A 21248-nucleotide genomic window follows, 5' to 3' on the forward strand; every position below is an offset into this window, starting at 1 on the left:
GACAGCCAATAAATGAATGGGAAGTTAAAGCTGGGAAGATTTAAAGAGATTAACCAATGAATTTATATGCATATATGCTGCATAATCCAAGGACAGACAATAGTGCAGGGAAGGCCTGGGAAGAGGGGGAGAGGGTGTCAATAAGGGGGAGAGGGACATCTGTGATACTTTCAACAATAAAGATTAAAAAAAAAAAATGGGGAGCTTTAGAAAAAGGGTGGTATTGATGGTGATAGAATTTAAATGTATTCATCATGATTAGCTTCAGTATTTAAAAAAAAAATTTCTTTAATCCTCAAATTGATTTTTAGAAAGCTAGAGAGAAACATCACCTGCCTCCCTCCTGTACGTGCTGTGACCTGGGACCAAATCCACAACCTAGGTATGTGCCCTGACCGGTAATCGAACCTGCAACCTTTTGGTGCACAGGATGATGATCTGACATACTGAGCCACCCGGCCAGGGCTAGTTTCAGTATTTTTAAATAGATGATGTGGGCATCACTGGTGAGGGGAGAGTGGACAAGAGTGAAACAGCCCACCGTGCCATTTAGACTAAGTAGAGGAGAAAGGGAAGACAGAAAAGTGTTTTGGGCTGTGAGACTAGGAACGGGTGCCCAGACCAGAGATTTCTGAAAATGAAGGGGAGGTAAAGTACAAGAATTTGGAAATTTAATAGGAATGTTGGGAACAGAGAAAAACGTCTTCATGTGAAACATCTTGGATCACATGCAGTCACGGACCCTCAGTCTCAGTTTCCTCATCTGTAAAATAGGACATTGCCCACTTTATAATATTGATGAGGTAAGATTTTCTCTACCCTCTCCATTTTCCCCACCTCTAACAGATATAAAATGTTCAATAAATAGCTGTGGCTTTTATTTTCAGAGCTTTTTTCCTTTTCAGTGTTTGAGAGGTTGGCAGGTATCCAGACTGAGAGATGATGAGATTCTAATCTCAGGCAGCTAAAGAGCTAGCCTTATAACTACAGGCAGTAAGAGGGTGTAGTTTCCTGGGTTTCACTGAACAATAGGTGGATGACTCTTTCCCTGCACTCTTAAATGAGGCTAAAAAAGTTTAACAAGTCCAGCTATTTATATTAACGTAGACTTTCATAAAACAAAACCACCTGTGAGATGAAGTTTTTTGCGAAGCTGTACTGAAAAACAACCAATTGTTCCAGATTTAGTTAGGTTAAACCCCCAACTAAAAATAAACCTAGCCCGGCCGGGCGTGGCTCAGCGGTTGAGCGTCGACCTAGGATCCAGGCGATTGGGGTTCAATTCCCGGTCAGGGCACATGCCCGGGTTGCGGGCTCGATCAATGACTCTCTTGTCATTGATGTTTCTATCTCTCTCCCCCCCCTCCTTTCCTCTCTCTGAAATCAATAAAGATATATTGAAAAAAATAAAAGTAAACCTAGTTACAACAGCAACAATAATAACTAAAACAAAGCAAAACTTGCTATTAAAGATTCTAGAGCCCTAATCCTTGTATAACACAATTTCACTGAAGGAAAATAAAATCCAAATCCTCTAAGAATTATAATGAGGTTTTACTAGTTGTTAGTGTTCAAGTCCCTCAAATAAAAGCCGTTGGAAACACAAACCCAGACACAGGTGAATATAGTTTTAATAACTGGAAAGTGAGTGCTCAGTACTTATCCTTTGTGTGGGAGAGAGCATTCTTCACACAATGATTTTTACTTAGCTGTGTACAATATTTTAAGATAATGTCTACATATTTGACATAAAGTGTTAGATGTTAACACTGCCTAAGGTGAATCCTTTCATCTGTATGGCCTAGAAGCTTTTCATGTATTAGTAAAGCTAAGGCACTACGTATTTCTTCCCCACAAAATGGATTTGTGTCATTTAAATCAAAGAAGTTGATCTCATGAGCAAGTAGGTAAGCCTGAAGAGGCATCTTTAAGACTCCCATGTTCCCTTGGCACTTGGCAATGCAAGAGGAAAGCATTCCTCAAACCAAAGCAACTGGAAGCTTGGGCAACAGTTGGCCTAATTTCTTATAAAAACTTACAGATAGGTGTTTTTTCATGCTTTACCACTAGGAATTGGGAAATTGTGTGTTGGCCAGATCTTATCTGTGCTTGCTGTTTTTGTAAATAAAGTTATATTGGAACACAAACATGGCTATTTAATATTGTCTATGGCTGCTTTTATGTGATAATGGCAGAGTAGAATAGCTGTAACAGACCATATAGCCTATACCTTGTATTGCTTAATATACCTATCTGGCACTTTACAGGAAATGTTTGAATGGGGATTGGTGAGAAACATTGAATGCCACAAACAAGTGTTTACGTGGTGGGGGAGGGTGCAGTCTGACTACAGGTGAATCCTGAGAATTTGCTTTGCTTATTGGGCAAAAAGAATGGAGTCCTTTAAAAGCAGCTTAACCATGTTCAAAGTTGTGAAAGGTAGCAAGTGACCTTTTCATCTAAATTTGCCCAGAACTGGAAAGATCCTAGCCATATTTTGTTTTTAATATGAATTAATAATCAAATTGTATTTTTAGCTGAGTCTAAGTGCTCTTACTATTAATTAGATCATTGGAATTTTAACTTTGTCACACTAGTTGGAGCCTTTGTAATTAAGCAGTTGAGAGACCAGAGGATTAGGCCCATTCTTCATTTCAGCCACCATTTCTCCTGTGCCCGAGATGTAGCAAGGGGGGTGGATGCCAAGTTCAGGGAGCCATAGGGAACTCTTTCAACTAATTTTACTTGTCAGACAAGCACTTCTCTCCTCCGTTTCACAGCTTTGTGATTAGCAGGATGGGCAATCCACTGACCATAACAGCAAGGGACTCGGCCCAGCCCCAAATTTCCCTGCACGATTTTTAGAGACAGGTATGTGAAGTCACAATCCCAGGAAAAGGTTTTCTGCAGGGTTCTGTGTGTTGGCTCCAGGTCGCTGATCCTCTACAAAGGGGTCTTAGTAGAAGGAAATAGCATCAGGCAGGTCTAGGGGTGAAATAAGTTACTTGGGCTTGGGTTTGACTGAGTGAGCTCTGGTCATGAGGTATTTTTCTTCATGTTGCTTTTGGTTCTTAGAAATGAAAGTAAACATGGAGTACAAATCCTTGGATATAAAACTCACTCCCACTACCTCCCTTCTGTGGAGGAATGAGCAAGAGAATAAGGAAAGAGGATTCTGGTGGAAATGAGACCAGAGGTTCCTTTGCATCTGTCAGAGTATTCCTGAACCCTCAAAATCAGACTCTTGCACAGAGAGTGCAAGCAGTTTATATTTGCATGCTCTGTGATTGCACAATCAATATATATTTTAGTAACTCTCTAGAAGTTAGGATATTTAACATTTCACAACACCCAGAATATTATTACCATGTATTTTGATTCTTTTAACTTAGTCCAGACTGTATTTTAGGTGCAGTCAGAACAATTGTTGTTGTTTTCTTAATACTTTTTATTTTTCAATTACAGTTTACATACAGTATTATATTAGTTTTAGGTGTGCATCCTAATGATTAGACATTTATATAACTTATGAAATGATTACCCTGATAAATCTAGTACCTACCTGCCACTATACATAGTTATTACATTATTCACTATTCTCCTTATGCTGTACTTTACATCCCCATGACTATTTTGTAACTACCAATAAGTACATTTTAACCCCTTCCCCTTTTCACCCATCTCTTCAACCCCCCTCCCATCTGGCATTCATCAAATGCAGGATCAGTGACCTGGAACCTACACATAGAACCCTGCAGAAAACCTTTCCCTGGGATGGTGACTTTACATCTCTGTCTCTAAATCTATGAGTATATTTGTCTTGTTTTGTTTTTTAGATTCCACATATAAGTGAAATCATGTGGCATTTGTCTTTCTCTGACTTATTTCAGCGCAATATTCTCTGGGTCCACCCATGTTGTTGCAGATGATAAGACTGCATTTTTTTTTATGGCTGAGTCATAGTCCATTGCATATATGCATCACTTCTTTAGCATTCATCTGTTGATGGACACTTACGTTGCTTCCACATCTTGGCTATTGTAAATAATGCTGCAATGGACATAAGAATACATGTCTTCTCAAGTTAGTGCTTTGGGTTTCTTTGGAATAAATACCCAGAAGTGGGTGTGTGAGAACTGACTGTAAGTACAGTGGACAAGTGGTTGTGCAGGGGCTGATTCTGTGGAGCTCGACTCGCTTTAGCAGGGCTGTGGCGCCTGCCAAGTCTGCCCTTTGAGTGTATCATTTGTGTAGGTGGTTGGGTGGTGTGCTCTGAAGCTGACTACCGGGTGTGTTGGTTCTGGGGTTATTGGGAGGTGCAGGCCAAGGTCAGCAGCTGCTTATGCCCTGCCCTGGGCCAGATGATCTGTAGAGGATTGCCACTTGTGCTGGGCTTGGGGCTCCTTAGCAAGAGGTACAGGGCACACTGCGGCCAGATGCTGCTTGTTTGGGGTTTATGAGCCTTTGAGTGACTGAACCTTAGGAAAGTTCGCAGCATGAACCAAGGCAGGTGGTTTGTTTGTCTGCAGAAGCCGCTGGAATTGGCTTGGGTGCATCTGAAAGTCGGGTGGGCAGGGCCTCAGGGGATCACCAAGGCAGGGTGAAGTGTTGGCCAGGTTAATGGAGACTCCGATATGGCACCCACCTGCTGGCTCTCTGGAGGGAGGGCTGTGCGAAGGGACAGTGGCCTTTGCCAGCACTTCTCTCTGGGAGAAAGCTGCCCCCCCAGCTCTTGCTCTGATGCCAGACAGTTCAGTTCCTCTCCTTGTGTGCTTTCATGCTGGTATCCCAGCGTGGGAGCTCAGCGAGTGAGTCCCGGTAAGTCCATCTGTGGGCTTTCAGGAAGAATGCCTGGGACTCTAGCATCCCTCCGCCTCACTCAGCCACAATCCCCACAGGTTTGCACAGCCAGGAGTTATGGGGACTTCTCTTCCCGGCACTAAAACCCGGGGCTTGGGGCCTGGTGTGGGGTTGGGACCCCTCCCTCCTCAGCAGGGACCTCTGCAGCCGAGATATCCCTCCCGATTTTTAACCGCCACATGTGGGTGTGGGACCAGCCCATTCTGCACCACCCCTCCTACCAGTCTCAATGTGGCTTCTGTATATCCTTAGTTATAGGACTTCTGTTCAGCTAGATTTCAGGTGGTTTTCAATGTTGGTTGTTCTGTAGTTTAGTTGTAATTTTCATGTGGTTGTGGGAGGAGGCAAGTATAGGGTTTACCTACTCCACCATCTTGACTAGAAGCCCAGAACTATATGTTTAAAATAACAATTTCAAATGATTTAGTGTTTATAAAAATTTTAATGAAATACCAACTTCATCTCCTTATGTACCTCTTGGCAAATGTAAGACAAAGCAGAGTTTTATAATCTTTTAATAACTGTGTAACAACTGTGGTATTGGTGTATCTCAAAGGTGGAATTCTTTTAAATTATGAAGGATTTCGAGTGCTTGAAATCCTATGGAAAGAAAGAAAAACCAAGTTTAAATATAGAGTATTAATTTATATTGAAAGAAATGTTTAAATCTTATGAGTATAAAGCTACATCCACTATAAGAACCTTACAGGTACAAACCAGCATATATTGAATTAAATCTATTTTATGGGGAATTAAATAATTAAATACTAGGCAACACAGTCTTTGAAACTATGCCTAAAGAGTAAAGCAATAGCCCCGTCCGGCGTGGCTCAGTGGCTGAGCATTGACCTATGAACCAGGAGGTCACGGTTTGATTCCCTGCCAGAGCACATGCCCGGGTTGCAGGCTCGATCCCCAGTCGGGGGCGTGCAGGAGGCAGTGGATCAATGACTCTCTCATCATTGATGTTTCTATCTCTCTCCCTCTCCCTTCCTCTCTCTGAAATCAATACAAACATATATTTTAAAAAAGAGTAAAGCTATAGGAGTGGGACTTAGAGCAGGAGAAATCTCCTTTGCTGGGGCTATGCTATGGGAGCTAGTGGGTCAAGGTCAGGGGTGCTGCTAAGCATTCTCCAATGCACAGGGCAGCCCCCCCAAAACACCAAATTATGCAAAATTATAAGAATTCATTATACAAGAATTATAAGAAAATGTCAATAGTGCCAAGGTTGAGAACCCTTTCCCTAGGGTAAAACGAGAACTGGAGACTCTAGCTCTCAGCTGATGAGAGCAACTGAGAGGAGGAAGAAACAGTGAAAGGCTAGTGCCCTTCCGACTCGGCCCCAGAGTGCTGTTTACTGTTTGGTGGGGTGCGGTTATTTTATTCCACATTCAGAGAATATTTTCCACAAGTGGTAGGAACAAGTATGGAGTGTTACATATCACTTGTCTGCGAATTAGAGGATAATACACTTTCTGTAGAGTAAACTACAAAATAAAATGACTTCTGTGATCGACAGATTCTGGCATAGATGATGTAAAAAACTTTTGATAGGAAAAATTCTTTAGAGCAGTTTGTGGGTGTTCAACACTCGTGTCAATCAGAATCTCTTCAGTGTTTAAAATACTGATGCTCATGCCCCACCCCCAGCTCCAGTGAAAGGAAATCTAAGAGAATCCCTGCCACAGATACTAAAGAATTCGGAGAACTAGGGCTCCATTTCTCAAGAAAGGGCTCAGGCTTCTAAAATCTTTGGAAACCTTCCTCCCCACACTGTGTTCCTGAAAAATCATCTAGAAATTTGAATATCCATCCAAAGAGCTACAGAATCTGAGCGATGTATTTACTGCTTCACTGTAGTGTTCACGAATGCGCAAGTACACCAGGTCCAAGTGCCTAAATTATGTCCCCTTAGCCATCTAAGTTAGGTAATAACTGCATCTTTTCAAGGGCATCTGAGATGCTCCTTTCAGCAATAGCAGAGGATATTGTACATCCTTAAAATTTCTCAGTGCTTTAAATAACCAAAGGAGCATCCTGGGACCACAGATCTGCAGAAGCGAGCTACTTGGTCGAGCTGAGAAAATCAAGGTGCCTGGTTCCCAGCTCTGCCACTGTAGTCCTCTGAGAGCTCGTCTTAATTTCCTTACCTATAAAATGGAGCTGATAATGCCAGCCCTAAAGATACTAAGAGGCTGACTAATAACAGAAAACACCAGAAGATAAAATAATGGCGTGGTAAAGCCGCCTCGCTCTACAAACACGCGGCAACTTGATCATGCCACCGCAGTCAGAGATGGAAGCTAACTTTATTCAGCTCCTAAGGACCAGTGGTAGACACTAGCACAAAGTTTATTAAAAGTGAGAATCTATGATTTCCACACAATTACTTCATTTCCTTGCCATATTCCCGAAACATTTGTTCTATAAATATGCTTTAAAAATACTCACATTTTCACTCACTGGCGTGGCTTTCGACGCAGAGCTACTCTTCCTGTTTGTGGAACGTAAAAGACAACATTTAGTCCACGATCGCTTCCAATTCTGAAACATACCCTCTTTCAGTTAATGTTACCTCCAATTTCTCAACAGGAAGATGAACATTTGTAGCCAGGTGCAAAAAACAGCCAGAAATCCCAGCTGAAGTTCTTATATTCATAGACAATATTCACAGAGAAAGCTATGCAACAAAGTATTAGTGTGTGTGAAGCCCTGTGTAGCTGGTTGGATGTAGGAAAAGGCCAGCAAACAACAAATGAACTCTGAAGGAGTTGGGTAGCAAGCTTCCCAGGATCGGAGATGTCCCCTTGAAAACGAGGGAGGCATTTCTGCCAGGAACTGAAAACAGATCCTTATCGATCTGGGAAGCTCGCCCCCAGGAGAGTTATGGCCTTAAGGAAAAATGTGAAGCATACAGCTCAGAACAAAGCCACTTGTTCTTGCGCATTTTACGGTTTCTGCTGATCACTATCTTCCACACCTGCTCTTCTGTGGCTCACAATAAAAATCGCTGGATGGTGAGGAGGGTGGCTGAAGCGCCTCCGGAGCCTCAACCCTCTGCATCTCCACCTAAATTCTACATTCTCCGTGTCTCGAGTTTTCTTCACGAGCACAACAGTTGGAGCCTAGGGCTAGTATACTAATGATTTTTGTGGAATATGCAAAACAGATGTACTAACATTTAACTTTTTGAAAGCTTGAGATTATAATCTCAAATTTCATTTTTTCCTTAGAAAGAAAGTTCTATGTGGTGACTATGGCTATGGGCTGAATTGTGTGGGTGCATCCCCCACCCTGTTTTGTTCACTGCTGTATCACCAGTCCCTAGGACAGTGTTGGGCAGAGAATCGGTATTTAATTAAATGTAAAAATGACCACTGAGTAAAATTTTACTTGGAAAATTTCAATTTAGCAAATTACAGAAAATATATTTTTAAAAGGAATACTATGGAAATGCCTATGAAGTCAAATTAAGAATGTGTTTCTTCTCTAGGTAATTAAACATCATTGACAAGTGGGCATGAGGTGTGAGCTGGGATGTATTTCTCGATGAACCTGAGTCACAGTCACTTACCATAGGATTAAAAACCTTCACAAATTAACTCAGCTTCCCACTTTGGACTTTAAATAGATGATTAACAGAAAATTTATTGATATGGGAGAGAGGCATGCATTTTAAGAAAGTATACTTACTGGAAGGAGGTTTCTTCTACAAAAAAATAAGTATATATCATTAATACAAGAGTTCATATGGCATGATACAGATTCATATAAAAATGAGTTTAAGCTTAATTTCTTTGTCTCAATCTTGATTCTCACGTGCTGGCATTTGTATCTTCTAAATCAAGGTTGCCAAACTTTTTCTGCAAAGAGCTACATGGCAAATATTTTAGGCTTTGTGGGCCAAGAGGTGAAATTGAGGATATTACGTAGGTAATTATATAACGAGAGAAAACAAACTTCCAAAAATTTTTATTTATTTAAATTTTTAATATAATAATAAAGTCTGGTGTCTACTAAACAGAAGAATGGAATTCTTTTGAGGGAGATAACATTTCTTTTAATTGGGACTCAAGGTGAGTGTTCCCTATTATCAAAAAATTGCAAATGTCCATCTTTAAAAACCATTCTTAGCTCATGGGCCATAAAGAAACAGGTGGCAGGCCAGATTCGGTCCACAGGCTGTAGCTGGCCCAACTCTGTCCAAAATGCACGTTCAAGAAAATGGTTCTCTTACATAGATTTTCTGCCAGATGAAAATGGGAGTCACATTCTTAGGGAATGAACTACTAATACCCACACCAAATCATTAATTCAGTATTTTAAGAAAAAAAAAAGTGTTTACCAAATCTTCAAAAAATGCTTATATATTATTTGCAAGTAGAGAGAAAGATGACAAGAATTTGAGCACTCTTTTGTCTGTACTTTCACTGGTGACCAGCAGGGGGACTCAGCAGATTCCAGTCACAAAGTTACACTGGACTGGACTGTGGCACTACTATACGAAAGGACAAGTGTTTATTCACAGAACGCTTCATTTTAAAGAATATCCTTGAAACCATGTTCATGGAAATATTTTATGACAATATCCACTTATAGGTATTATTAGAAACCCCTTTTCAATTTTTTTATTTTGGTATAAAATATTTTTTTATACCTAAACTCCCAAATTAATGTTCGCTGTGAAACAGTGGATCTAAAACTAGCTTACACTGTAAATTTATGTATTATTCCATTAAAAATTCTACTTTAGGAAGGAAAATGAATTAAGAGAATAAAACAGATTATTTTTAAATCCCACACATTTACATCAAACCAATCACCAAATGGGGGGCTAGAATTATAAGACTTCTAAACACGAAGAACTAAAAACCTTGCATGGAAGGAACTCTAGTATAACAGGTGTCTAGTTTTTACTGGGCAATCTCTTCTAAATACAGTTGTGCTAAATTTGACATTCAACATTCCACTGTTCTCTATTATAAAACAGCTGACAGATTTCAATGAAATTTCTCATCATAAAACTAGAAATCAATTTACCACTTGAGATAAACAATTCCTAACTTAAAAGGCTCTTCAATACATGTACATGTCCTATTAACAGCCATCCGCGTGGACTATCTCTTGGTATCGCTGCACTACGCCACTCCAGAGAGCCTCCTGCGGATGCGGCGGTGTCCCGGGAACCTCGGGCTGGGGCAGCTCTGCCTGGCTCCCTATGTTTACCAAGGTGCTTCATGACTCACCTGCATGTCATCTTGGATATTTTCTACTACTGAAAAAGCAATGAAAAATATTCTCCACAGTTTCTTAAGAGAAATGGTGTCTCATAAGAAAACTCTCTGTCCACAGGAATTTATCTAGCCAAGGGTGAAATTCACTTACTTGAAAAGTAGCCTTTCCTCTGAGCATAGCACACGCCAAGGCCACAAATGGAAATCACTAAGGCAACGACTACCACAGCCGCTATGATGCCACTGACGTTGAGATCATCTGGAATGCAAAATAAACCACGAATTCATGTCAAACAGACGGACAGATGTAGTCATTAAACTGAAAACGTTCAAGAAAGCTCCCATTTGCAGCTATACCATAGACAGATTTATGAATTCATTTTATTTTATTTTAAATATATCTTTACTGATTTCAGAGAGAGGGAGAGAGAGAGATAGAAACATCAATGATGAGAGTCATTGATCGGCTGCATCCTGCACACACCCTACTAGGGACTGAGCCTACAACCCGGGCATGTGCCCTGATCGGGAATCGAACTGGTGACCTTTTGGTTCTTGGGTCGATGCTCAACCACTGAGCCACAATGGTGGGCAACTTTAATTTTTAAACTAACTTATACAGAAAGAGCAGATATATGGAAATCATGTTCAAATTAAAGTGGTACTACTAGCAAAACAAACTATCAAATTTTATTTGTTATGTATTTACTGCATGTTGGGAAAATGTAACTAGGATGTCAAAACCATAACATCACATATTATTACTTCTTAAGATTGGCTAAATTAGGCATTAAAATTAAACATGGCCATTTAAAGGAAAAAAATAGTAATAATATGAATGGAACAAGGTTACGGTAAAAACCATGAGGCCAGTATGTGAATGAATGAAGTTAGGAAAACACTGGATCGTGTTAATTTTTGTAACAGATTCTGATTAATTTTCCTAATGATATGTATCCCTGAATTTAAAAAACACTGGAAATTCAAACTTACTGTGGAAATTAGACTATTGAATATATTATACTTTAGGATATCCTGAAGTCTAATAAGATTATATTTTCCTTAAAAAACAATGCTGAGCTTAATCATACATAGACAATGCACATTACTGCACACATATCTCTATACCCTTAAGTACACTGGGAAAATGAATTTCTGATCCTAAAAAGCTGAGGACAAGCTCCTAAACCAAGGGGAACCCTCAGACTTCTGCTCCAGGGTGCACAGTGACCTTTAACCCCTTGGGTACCATCTCAGCTCAACCTTCTCTATTACACAACCACTTTAAAAATGCATGGCTTTCACACAGGAAGAATTAAACCAAATTATTAAAAATAAAATGAAAAAATAATATGAAACTCTTATAATCTGAAAAGATCACTAATTTTATTGAATTTTAAGTTTATTTTGTGTAACATAATGTATGGCAGCTACCTTTTATAGCAACCTAGATCCATAATTATATTCAACGTCTTTTTTTGAGAGCCCACTTTGCAGTAAGTCTAAGCATAGTACTTCAGAAGATTGACAAAATTAACAATAATAACCTGATAGCAAGTAAACAGCACACTTACATAGCGCTCACAATATGCCAGCGCTACTCTAACACTTTCAAATATTATTTTTATCTTCATAACAACCCTGTGAGGATGGTATATTAATATTTCCATTTTGGGGGAGACCGAGGCACAGAGGTTAAATAGTTTGCCTAAGAGCATGTAGCTACTGTGTGGCAGGGCCCGAATTCAAACCCCCATACTGAGTCCTTGACCCTGAGTAATTTACAAGACTCACCTTTTGTCTGAAAGAAGATTGCTCCCATGAGCACAGTGTCAAAACAGTTATTTGAAAAATCTGTCAAGTATAATAAAGCTAAGTATTCTTGGCTTGTTTGCGAGATGGATTAAAAACAGTATCTTTGCTCCTTGCAACACATATGTCAAGCTAGTCTTAAATACTCCCTCCAGTTTTTCCTCCCAAGCACTCAGCCCTTTCCCACTCCTTGCTCCTTCCACCCCCAGCCACTTGCACCTTCTAGCTGCAAGCCATTTGCTCCTCTCGGTATTTCATGCTTACCTACTTGCATTCGTTTCCCAGGGCACCTGCGAGATCCAACAGAATTACGGGCTTCGCAGTAATACTCTCCGGTGTCCAGTTTTGAAACAGTGTTAAATTGCTGGAATTTTGTAGAAGAATAAAAAATAAATGTATTTTTTAAGCAATAAGTCTGCAAGTAGACTCCTAAAATAACCACGTCCTTTAAATTTTTGCAGTAAGTTGGTCTTTCCTTTTCAATGACTTAAGACTTTATATTTTTACTATCAATTGAAAAATCTTCCGTGCCTTCAAGGAGTAAATAGCTAGGCCTCCTGCTTAATTTGACAAAGAAAGACTTATGGAGAAGCATCTTTTTGTGTGTGATACTGTGAAAGATGTGCAGTTACGAAGGCAGTGGGCATTTTTTACAGTTTATAGTACACTTTGGTATTAAGTATTCCGGGTATTTCTATTCTCCTAGGAAATTCCATTTGTAAGTGAGGCCTCCTTGACCTAAACGGGCTGATCCTTTCTGAAGTCACAAGTGAGTCCAGTGCAGCAGCAAATATTAACACGCCCTCTAAAGAGCCAGAGTTACCACTAGGAAGAAATGTGGAGCCTGGGGAAATCATAATTGATGTAGTTCATGGGACTGTAAATCCTATCAAGCTGTAGAATTTTTTAAAATTCTGAAAACATAAAGTCCAGCCCTTGCTCCTTCCACTCCCTGCTAAAGCTACTGAAAGGAAAGGCTTTGATATGATAGGTTCATACTTGCTATTTGTAGTTTTATCCCCTTGGAGAATTTCTGGGAGGGAGTGGGGCCTTGACTAGGTGGGGACCCCACCAGGACCAGCACAGGGTAAGAGTGGCTCAGAATAGTCCCTTCAGTGCCCTCCTGTCACGCCCTCAGTCCCGCAGCCATCGCTGCTGATGGCCACGAGAGCCATGGACCTCTAAGGAGCACCTCCTCATGGTCTCTGATCTTCATGCAACATTATGTTCCTAAAAATAGCCAAGGTTCTTATTTACTAACACCTTTCCTCTCTCGCTTTGCTTTACCCACTACCTGCCTACTTGTCCTTTCTGGGTACTTCAACACAGTGAGATTAAAGTTTTTCCTCATTTATTTTAACTCTATGGAAGCATCTCTCTCACTTCTCCAAAGCCAGGACACTTAAAATATTCACCATGAGCTCAAGGCCGAGGTATGCACAAACCATTAGACTACACCAATGACCTTCCAGCACATTATAACTGATGATTAAAAGGAAGCCACTGGCATCCGAACACTGGCATCTTGGTTGCTCATTTCTCAGCAAATAACCCAGTTCTGCCCTTGACATCACAAGATATTTCAAGGGCAGCTGAGGAAAGTGAATCTATATCATTTCAGACTCGCCTTGGGGCTTTTATCACCTGCTCTGAGAAAAAATAAATTTGAAAAGTAAATATAGCAAAGTGTGACGGCAGGTTTTCTGCCCAATTTCTCCGTGTCAAGTCACTGGGACCTGCTGACTGGCGCTGGTGACGCCCTCGGGGCCGGAGCGGGGCCTTCCCCAAGGTGTAGCTGCATCTACTGATATGCTTTGTTATTTACCAGAGAGCCGAGTTTTTAATTGGTATCATGCACTTGTAGACTGAAGGCATAAAAGGAAACATTATACCCTCCTTTTAAAATTCATCTAATGCTTTCAACAATAAACATAAATTTCAAAGACTGAAATAAAATTCATCTAAATTATTGGGGGGATGGAGCTGAAAGAGTACACAGAGGGGAAAAGTGGTGATGGAAAAATAAAATAAATCATCAAAGTTATTATTACCATGCCTTTAAGATTTTTTGATAATGGTTGTGGTAGTGATTCTGCATTATTGGAAATCAGACATTTTTAAACTGATGTTATATTTCTTTGAATGAAAACAATAAACTTCAAGCCTAATGATCTTTATTTTTACTTCCACCTCTACCCTGAAAAGTCAGAGACAAACAAATGTAAAAACACTTTTATTTTTAAATGTCATTAACTTTAAAGAGCTTATTTGTTAGGTTTCCATCAGTATTCCTAGAAAGGCTCTTCAATCAGTCAGAAAATCTGGACAAAATCTAAAGTCATAGGTTCTTCAGTCACTGAGCCAATGGCTGATGATACAGTTATGGAAGAGTTTAATGACACAGTCATGCTATCATAGGTTGGGAAAAGTCACTATTCCTACGTGGCTGGCACTGGGGTAAGGGCACCCCCACCCCAGAGGGGTTTTGTGCATCTCCCTGATACTGTAAATAGGGGCCCGTACTTACTGCCTTTCCAGGCCAGGAAGGCAGCTGCAGTGAACTACCCGATTCGTCGTCGTGAGTCAGACGTGCTCTGTTTCAGGTCTCTGTGCAGACCTGTGTGCAGTCCCATCTCCCGTCGCAGCCCTTTCCCTCACTTCTCTGTGGATGCACCCCCATCTTTCCTGCCACCCTCTCCTCTCTCCACTTAATAAGCAATGATATCAGCCCTCTATCCTACATAATTTTAGCTCCAATAATTCTTTCCCCCTCCAAATGCAGAACAGTTATTATTAGGCCAAGGCTTGCAATGCCCTCACCAAAGTTCCAGACTTAGTGTTCATTGTGTACGAGCTGTTGGTGGTCTGGGTGTCAAGCTTCGGATTCCCCGACAAACGGGTGCCATCCTTAAACCACGCGTACTCAGGAGCTGGAATCCCTTCTTTGTCTTTACATCGCAGCTCCACCACGGTTCCACTCAGAGCAGAATTGGGTACTTCGCAGGATGGCACTCCTGGGGCCACTGAGGGATGAAGTCAAATGGCATTGGTTACTTATATGCTAAACAAGGATTTTAACAGCCAGAAGAAGATTTATCAGGTACCCATGATAGAGATTCGCTACTTGTTCCAAAGACCTGCTGCCCATCTTCGTGGGCACATAGCTAGCTCACATTTGCCAGCCTCCTTGCTGCCAGGTGGGGTCATAGGCACAAGCTCTGTGCCATCTCTAGGCCTGATCCATAAAAGCCTCCTGCACGATTCTCCATTCACTCACCCCCCACCCCCTCCCACTGCCAAGTAGGTGTCAACACCCATGGTGACCACAGAAAGCCATGTATTGAAGATATGAGACCTATCAGGTTGGGTTTCTAAAAATCTCATGAAGTAGAATAACATTGCTCCACCAAACTGCCCCCACCATTCAGACTTGACCTACATGAGAAACTTCTATCACCTTAAGCCACTCGCTGAGAGTGCTTTTCTGTTATAACAGCAACCATGGTGTTAGCTCATATAGCAACTACTCTTTTTTGGGTAAACAATCTCTACTTTTCCCGTCACCAATGATTTTAACGTTTTTATTACCAACTATATTCAAAAGAAATCAACCAGAGTATATTTTTTCAGGCCCAGTAGGATTGTATTCTGCCTAGAACTGGCCAAATTAGTGAATACTTGAGTTAGGTTATTCTGGTCCCAGGGATTTGTAAAGTCAACCAGACTTTACTAAGCAACTAAAATCCAGGAAAATCCAGAATTCTAAGTGGTGGGCAGAATTCTGAGTCCCCCAAGTTCCCCAGCCCTGGTACCTGTAGGCTTTCTCTCATTCATTCCATCAAACACTGATCTAGGTGCCACTCTGAGGGATTTGGGAGATGCAGTTAAGGTCCCAAATCCACTGTCCTTCCAATTGGGGCTGACCTAACCAATGACCCCTTTAAAAAACCACTTTAAAAGTGGTGTTTTCTGGCTCATCACAGAAGGGAAAATGAAAGATTCAAAGCACAAGAATGATTAGATATTCTTCTGTGAGACTGAAGATTTCAGCCTCGTGAAACCCTGAGCAGAGAGCCAGCCCGGTCACGCTGGCCTTCTGATCCGCAGAACCGTGAGCTAATAAATCGGTGGGGCTCCTACGCCTCTAAGTTTGCTATCATTTGTTACGAGCAACGGAAGGCCAATACACCAGCTCACTCTCCTGCAAGGTTTTCTGAATTTCTTCTGTACAAGTACATCACTAGTATTTTAGAAAGAGGATGAACTATTAAAACAAAAATAGTAGTGATTTTTCACTCCTGTACCAACAGTAATCATGACTTGTTAATATCCATCAGGGATTTTTACAGTAATTAGCTGTAGGGCTTTAGGGTTAACCCCACCAGGCTCCAAATCCTGGCCCAGACACTGACTAGCTGTGCGGCCTTGGGAAAACCATTTAACTTTGTTTCCTCATCTGTGAAAATCAGGTTGTCAGTGACGATGAAGTAAAATTACATATTTGAAAGGGCCTGACACATACTAGCTGCACAATAAATCCTAATTTAATTCCTTTACCAGGTAGTTTCTAATACTTCCCATGGCCTACCTTTCTGTTTTACTGCTTTTTTGTATCATCTCACGGGATACTATTTTATGTGGTAGGAGAAACACTACATATGCTAAAAGCTATTGCAAAATAAACTCTCGGGGGAAATGCTCCTACGTACAGTGTAGGACCATTAAGACTGACCTCAATCTTGAACAAAGAGAGGTTTTGTGATAATGAATTAGTCACAGTAACATTTCATGAGCCAACGAGGTGAAGAGAGAAAGAGGGGAGACTCTGCAGGAAAGGAGGTGCTGGCGGTCTCTGTGACTCAGCTGCCTGGGCCCCGAGGTGCCTCGCTGCCCCCAGGGCTGGGTGATGGGAAGGAGGGCGGGGACAGAGTAATGGCACAGACACAGGGACATCACCTAATACTTCCAGAGTGATGGTGTCCTCTTCTAGGCTTTGGCCTTTCTCAGATGGGGTACTAACTTCACAGCGGTATTTCCCAGCATCGGTTCTTGTAACATTTTTGATCCTGATACTGAAATCCATCATCTGAGCGCGATCTTTAAATTCACCTTTTAGAAAAAGAAGACGATGTTGGTAACAATGCGAGTAACTTTCTATATGCTACCTACCTCAAGTCGCTTTATTCAGTAACCCAAGTATTTTCCTGTTGGTAAACTCAGTCTAAGAACTTAAAACTTGTATGCGGGCGCCGCTACTTCAAACTTTTTTTTCTTTAATGGCATATTGTTCACAAAAAAACATTCGGTGCCATATTCCTATATTTTAAAGAATTCAGCCCCCCCTCCTGCCTCACGCCCTTGCTGGTAGTACGTTTATAAAACGATTCCTGCCTTCAAAAGGGACCAAAAGCCTAGTGTCATGAGCTGGAAAGTAACTTTCCCTGCTGTGCGGGGGCCCACATGACACTCCACAGAAGAAAAGGTGAGGGCGTCTTAAAAAACATTCTTTCGGTTAGTTTTTATAGTAACGTGTATGGAATTGAAATAGCGTTTCGTATCGTGTTTAGGTGCCGGAATTGGCAAATGTAGAAAACTCAAGTCGAGGTAGCTGTGCTATTAGCACCCTAAAGTCTGTAGCCTTATCTTGACAGGTAAGAACCAGAGGGATATATGAAATATTCTGGAAATACTTTAAGCATTTGTTTACTTATGTAATTCTTTAAAATCAAAGTAATGCACACTATTTTAAAATAACGTGTTTATTATACTTGTTAAATTATATTTCCAACTTTAAAAATTGTAATGGCCCATTTCAATCATACACAAAATTAGAGAGTGTAGTAAAATGAACCTTAGTGTACCCATCACCCAGCTAACAGCAATTAATGCATGGCCGTCTTATGGTATCTATACCCTAACCCCCGAGTTATTTTGAAGCAAATCCCAGACATCCAAGCATTTCTTTCATCCATTACTATCAATACTTTAAATCAAATGCTCATCACATCTTCAGTAGGAAGAACAGGGAGTAGAAATATAAAACAAAAAATAAAAAAGGAAAGCACTGGATAAATGTAGTTGTATTTACCCTCCTCTAAGTCTTAACTCCCTAAGTGTCTCAGTGATGGCCTAGCTTTCTGATGGAGATACGGAAATATGGGGAAATTATTATAACTGAGCAGTGACCCTGCCTCTCGTCTGCCTTTCTCTCAAGAGTTTAATCTACTGGGCCAGTAAGAACAATTGTATTTTACACCCTTGAGGACTGAGCTGAGCACCCAAGGGTACGGGGCTTCAGTGGAGGTCACCTACTTCTGTGTTGTGTTCCCTGGTTTTGTGGCTGTGTCCTAGGGCTCCATCACTCACTGTTGGTTTCATCTCACACTTACAAAAACACATTTTCAGTAGCCAGCTATGTCCTGCTCTCATTTGCAAACTAAAGGATCCCAGCTGCCCTTGGTGTTCATTCTCTGGCTCTCTCCTCATGTCCACAGCTTCTTACCTCTTAGAGACTGTTGATAGTAGACAAAGGAGACACTCTGCCCCAGTTTCTTCCACTCTAATCTGGAGGCCGCGGACTTCCGTGGGTATTTACAGGTTAAAATCACCTCTAGAAACAACAACAAAAATACTTATTAGCAAATTGTCCCTCTGAAATTATATTTCACTTAATTAAGCAATGAATTTTTAACATCCTTCAGTTATCCCTTTGTATTTCTATTTATTCCATTCATTCATTCATTCATTCATTCATTCATTCATTCATTCATTCATAAGTTCCCTCAACATGTACCACATTAGCTTAACCCAAAGGTAAATTGAAAACATTATAGCTCCTCCCCATAATAACTGTGAGACACTCTGTTACTTTCCCTAGTTCTTCAGCATCAGCTACCGTCTGTAAAATGAGATAGTAGCTCAAATTCTTGTGAGTCTTCAAATACAGTAATACATGCACAGTAAGTACTTTAAAATGGCAGCAATGACTGATTATCTTTTTCTTTCCAGGCTCAGACCTCAAGGATTTTATCGTCTGGAAAAAGAGGCAATTAAGAGAATGCAATTTCAGCCCAGTGCGATGAGCGCCAGCCTGGAGGCAGCAGAGCGCGCTCCCCCCGAGTGCCTAGGAGGGGCACCAGGTCCCGCCCAGGCCACGCTGTGGACACCCACAGACGCCCCCGCAACAGGCTGCATTCTCACTCAGCCCCTTCTGGGACTGCCTGCTCTACAAACAGATTAACACAAACCCAGTATTGTCTTCTAACAAACTGCTGATTCCTACTCCTTCCCTCAATCCACATACATTATGTTAAAATTCTCTCCACACCTCAGATTTTGATATTAAGCAGATTTGATGACATCTTAAAAAACAATTCAGGATATTACATGACACAGTAGATTAGAGAGTAATGCTTATAATACACACAGGTATGGGCAAAAAGCCTGTATAAATCTGTATGAAAATATTAACCCAGTGATGACTTCTGTGATAGAATTACGAATTTTCTTTCTGTTATATGTAATTTCTAATGCTTTTCAGCTCCACATGTATTGCTGGAATTACAGAAATAGAATAAAAGGGAAGGAAAATAGAAAGGAGGAAAAGAAAGGCAAGAAAAACACACAGTTGTTTTTTTCCAAAGATGCCTAAAGGTTTAAAGGCAGGTTTTACGTTACAGAGACATCATTTTACAGGCATGTTTACAATTCTACTGCAAAGACAAATGCGTGCTGAGGAACTTGTCTGAGGAAACACAGTTCTATTCTGTTGATTAAGGAGAATGGGTGGTGACTTCCCGGAGTCTTGAGTTTTAGATAGGTTTCCTTCCCGTATTTTGTTGAGTTTCCAACAATTAAACACACGCCCACACTCATTTTTTAGCCCATACTCCTCAGTCCTAGGAATAAATTTACACTCAATTGTTTTAACTAGACACACGCACACCCCTCTTGGTGAGTTCTTCCTAATTTCTGTCCTCACGGCTCTACGGGGATCCTCTGCAGAAATTATATTAAAAAATGCAACCAGTGATTTTCCTAAGTGCAGGGGACTCCACTCCAGCCTCACTGGCACTGAGCACGTCAGCTGGGGAGGCATGGTCTACCCAGCTTGTCTAAAGCACACTGAGCACCTACTGTGTGCCCGGCAGCGCTCTGGGGTCATGTCAGTGAGCAACACAAAGGGCTCTGTCCTTTTGGAGCTTACAATTTGCAGGGGGTCAGGCACACGAGAAACTTCGTAAAGTAAATTATACAGTATGTTAGGAGGTGATAAGTGTTATGGAAATAGAGTAGATCAGAACTGATACTACTAAGTAGTTGTTAAGAATTACCTGATATTGCTTCTGTGGAGAAAAGCATGCTGTTAAACCTCGATTTACAGCTCTCAGGGTTGGACACTCTACATAAGGCTGTTCATATAATTTACAAGCCTGGCAGAGCTGCCCTTTTTTCAGTCTTATTCTGCTTTTGGCACCACTATGGGAAGTGATACAGAACAGCAGTACTGAAAAGGAGGAATTAATTCATGATTTACTGACGTCACAGTGACAGAGACAAAAAGCTGAATGAATTGGATGGAACACACATATACACAAATCACAAAATATTTTTGACTGCAAGTAAAATTAAGTTACTGCCTAAAATATCCTATAACTAAAATGTGGAAGAAGGTAGAAATTTATTTTTGCTTTATGGAGAGCCAAGTTGGAATGACTGGGGGACAGAGAAAATGGAATCAAAATGTAATTCTTAATTAAAAGGAGCAGAGGTGAAACAAAATGATAGAAAATATTTATTTGGGAGCAAGACTAACATTTGATTGCAATAAACTGTAGAAGGATTTTCCACAGTAAACACAAAACACTCATTAAAATGTAATGTAAAGGCCTGGCCGAGTGGCATAGTTGGCTGGAGCATTGTCCTGTACACCAAAAGGTTGCGGGTTTAATTACTGGTCAGGGCACATACCTAGGTTTCGGGTTCAATGCCCAGCTGGGGTGCATACGGGAGGCAACTGATGTCTCTCTCTCTCAAATCAATAAACATATCCTCGGGTAAGGGGTGAAAAACATACTTAAATAAAAGTAATGTAAATGGCACAGGGTTTTGGCCTGGAGCGATGGAAATGTTTTGAAACTGGAGAGAGGTGCTGGTTTGCACAACATCGTGAATGTTACCCAATGCCACTAAATTGTTCACTTCAACAGGGTGGATTTTATGTTATGTGAATTTCACCTCAGTGAGTTTTTAAAAAATAATGGAAGACTAAAGAATATAACTTTGGCATTCTAATTCAAATATCATGGCACAGGGCTGAGGGGCAGGGTGGATGTATAT

The 21248-nt window shown here is 40.8% G+C and overlaps 1 protein-coding gene across 2 annotated transcripts in view; it reads right to left on the reverse strand.

The window, feature by feature from the left end:
* Nucleotides 1-5282: 5282 nt before the first annotated feature.
* Nucleotides 5283-21248, reverse strand: part of JAM2 (junctional adhesion molecule 2) — a 43084-nt gene continuing 27118 nt past the window's right edge. Inside the window, exons 3-10 of one of the 2 annotated variants that reach the window (XM_081139418.1) lie at nucleotides 18412-18519; nucleotides 16866-17018; nucleotides 14730-14932; nucleotides 12174-12273; nucleotides 10249-10356; nucleotides 8557-8572; nucleotides 7315-7357; nucleotides 5283-5460 (exon numbers count right to left, since the gene is read on the reverse strand). In XM_081139418.1, coding sequence (XP_080995544.1) covers nucleotides 5428-5460; nucleotides 7315-7357; nucleotides 8557-8572; nucleotides 10249-10356; nucleotides 12174-12273; nucleotides 14730-14932; nucleotides 16866-17018; nucleotides 18412-18519 — 764 coding nt within the window. In that variant the 3' untranslated portion in view covers nucleotides 5283-5427. Of the gene's footprint in view, nucleotides 5461-7314; nucleotides 7358-8556; nucleotides 8573-10244; nucleotides 10357-12173; nucleotides 12274-14729; nucleotides 14933-16865; nucleotides 17019-18411; nucleotides 18520-21248 lie in introns of both variants that reach the window. The other variant, XM_081139419.1, reaches the window with a different exon arrangement.

Source organism: Miniopterus schreibersii (genome assembly GCF_964146895.1).
Source record: "Miniopterus schreibersii genome assembly, chromosome: 5".
Classification (NCBI taxonomy): Eukaryota; Metazoa; Chordata; class Mammalia; order Chiroptera; family Miniopteridae; genus Miniopterus; species Miniopterus schreibersii.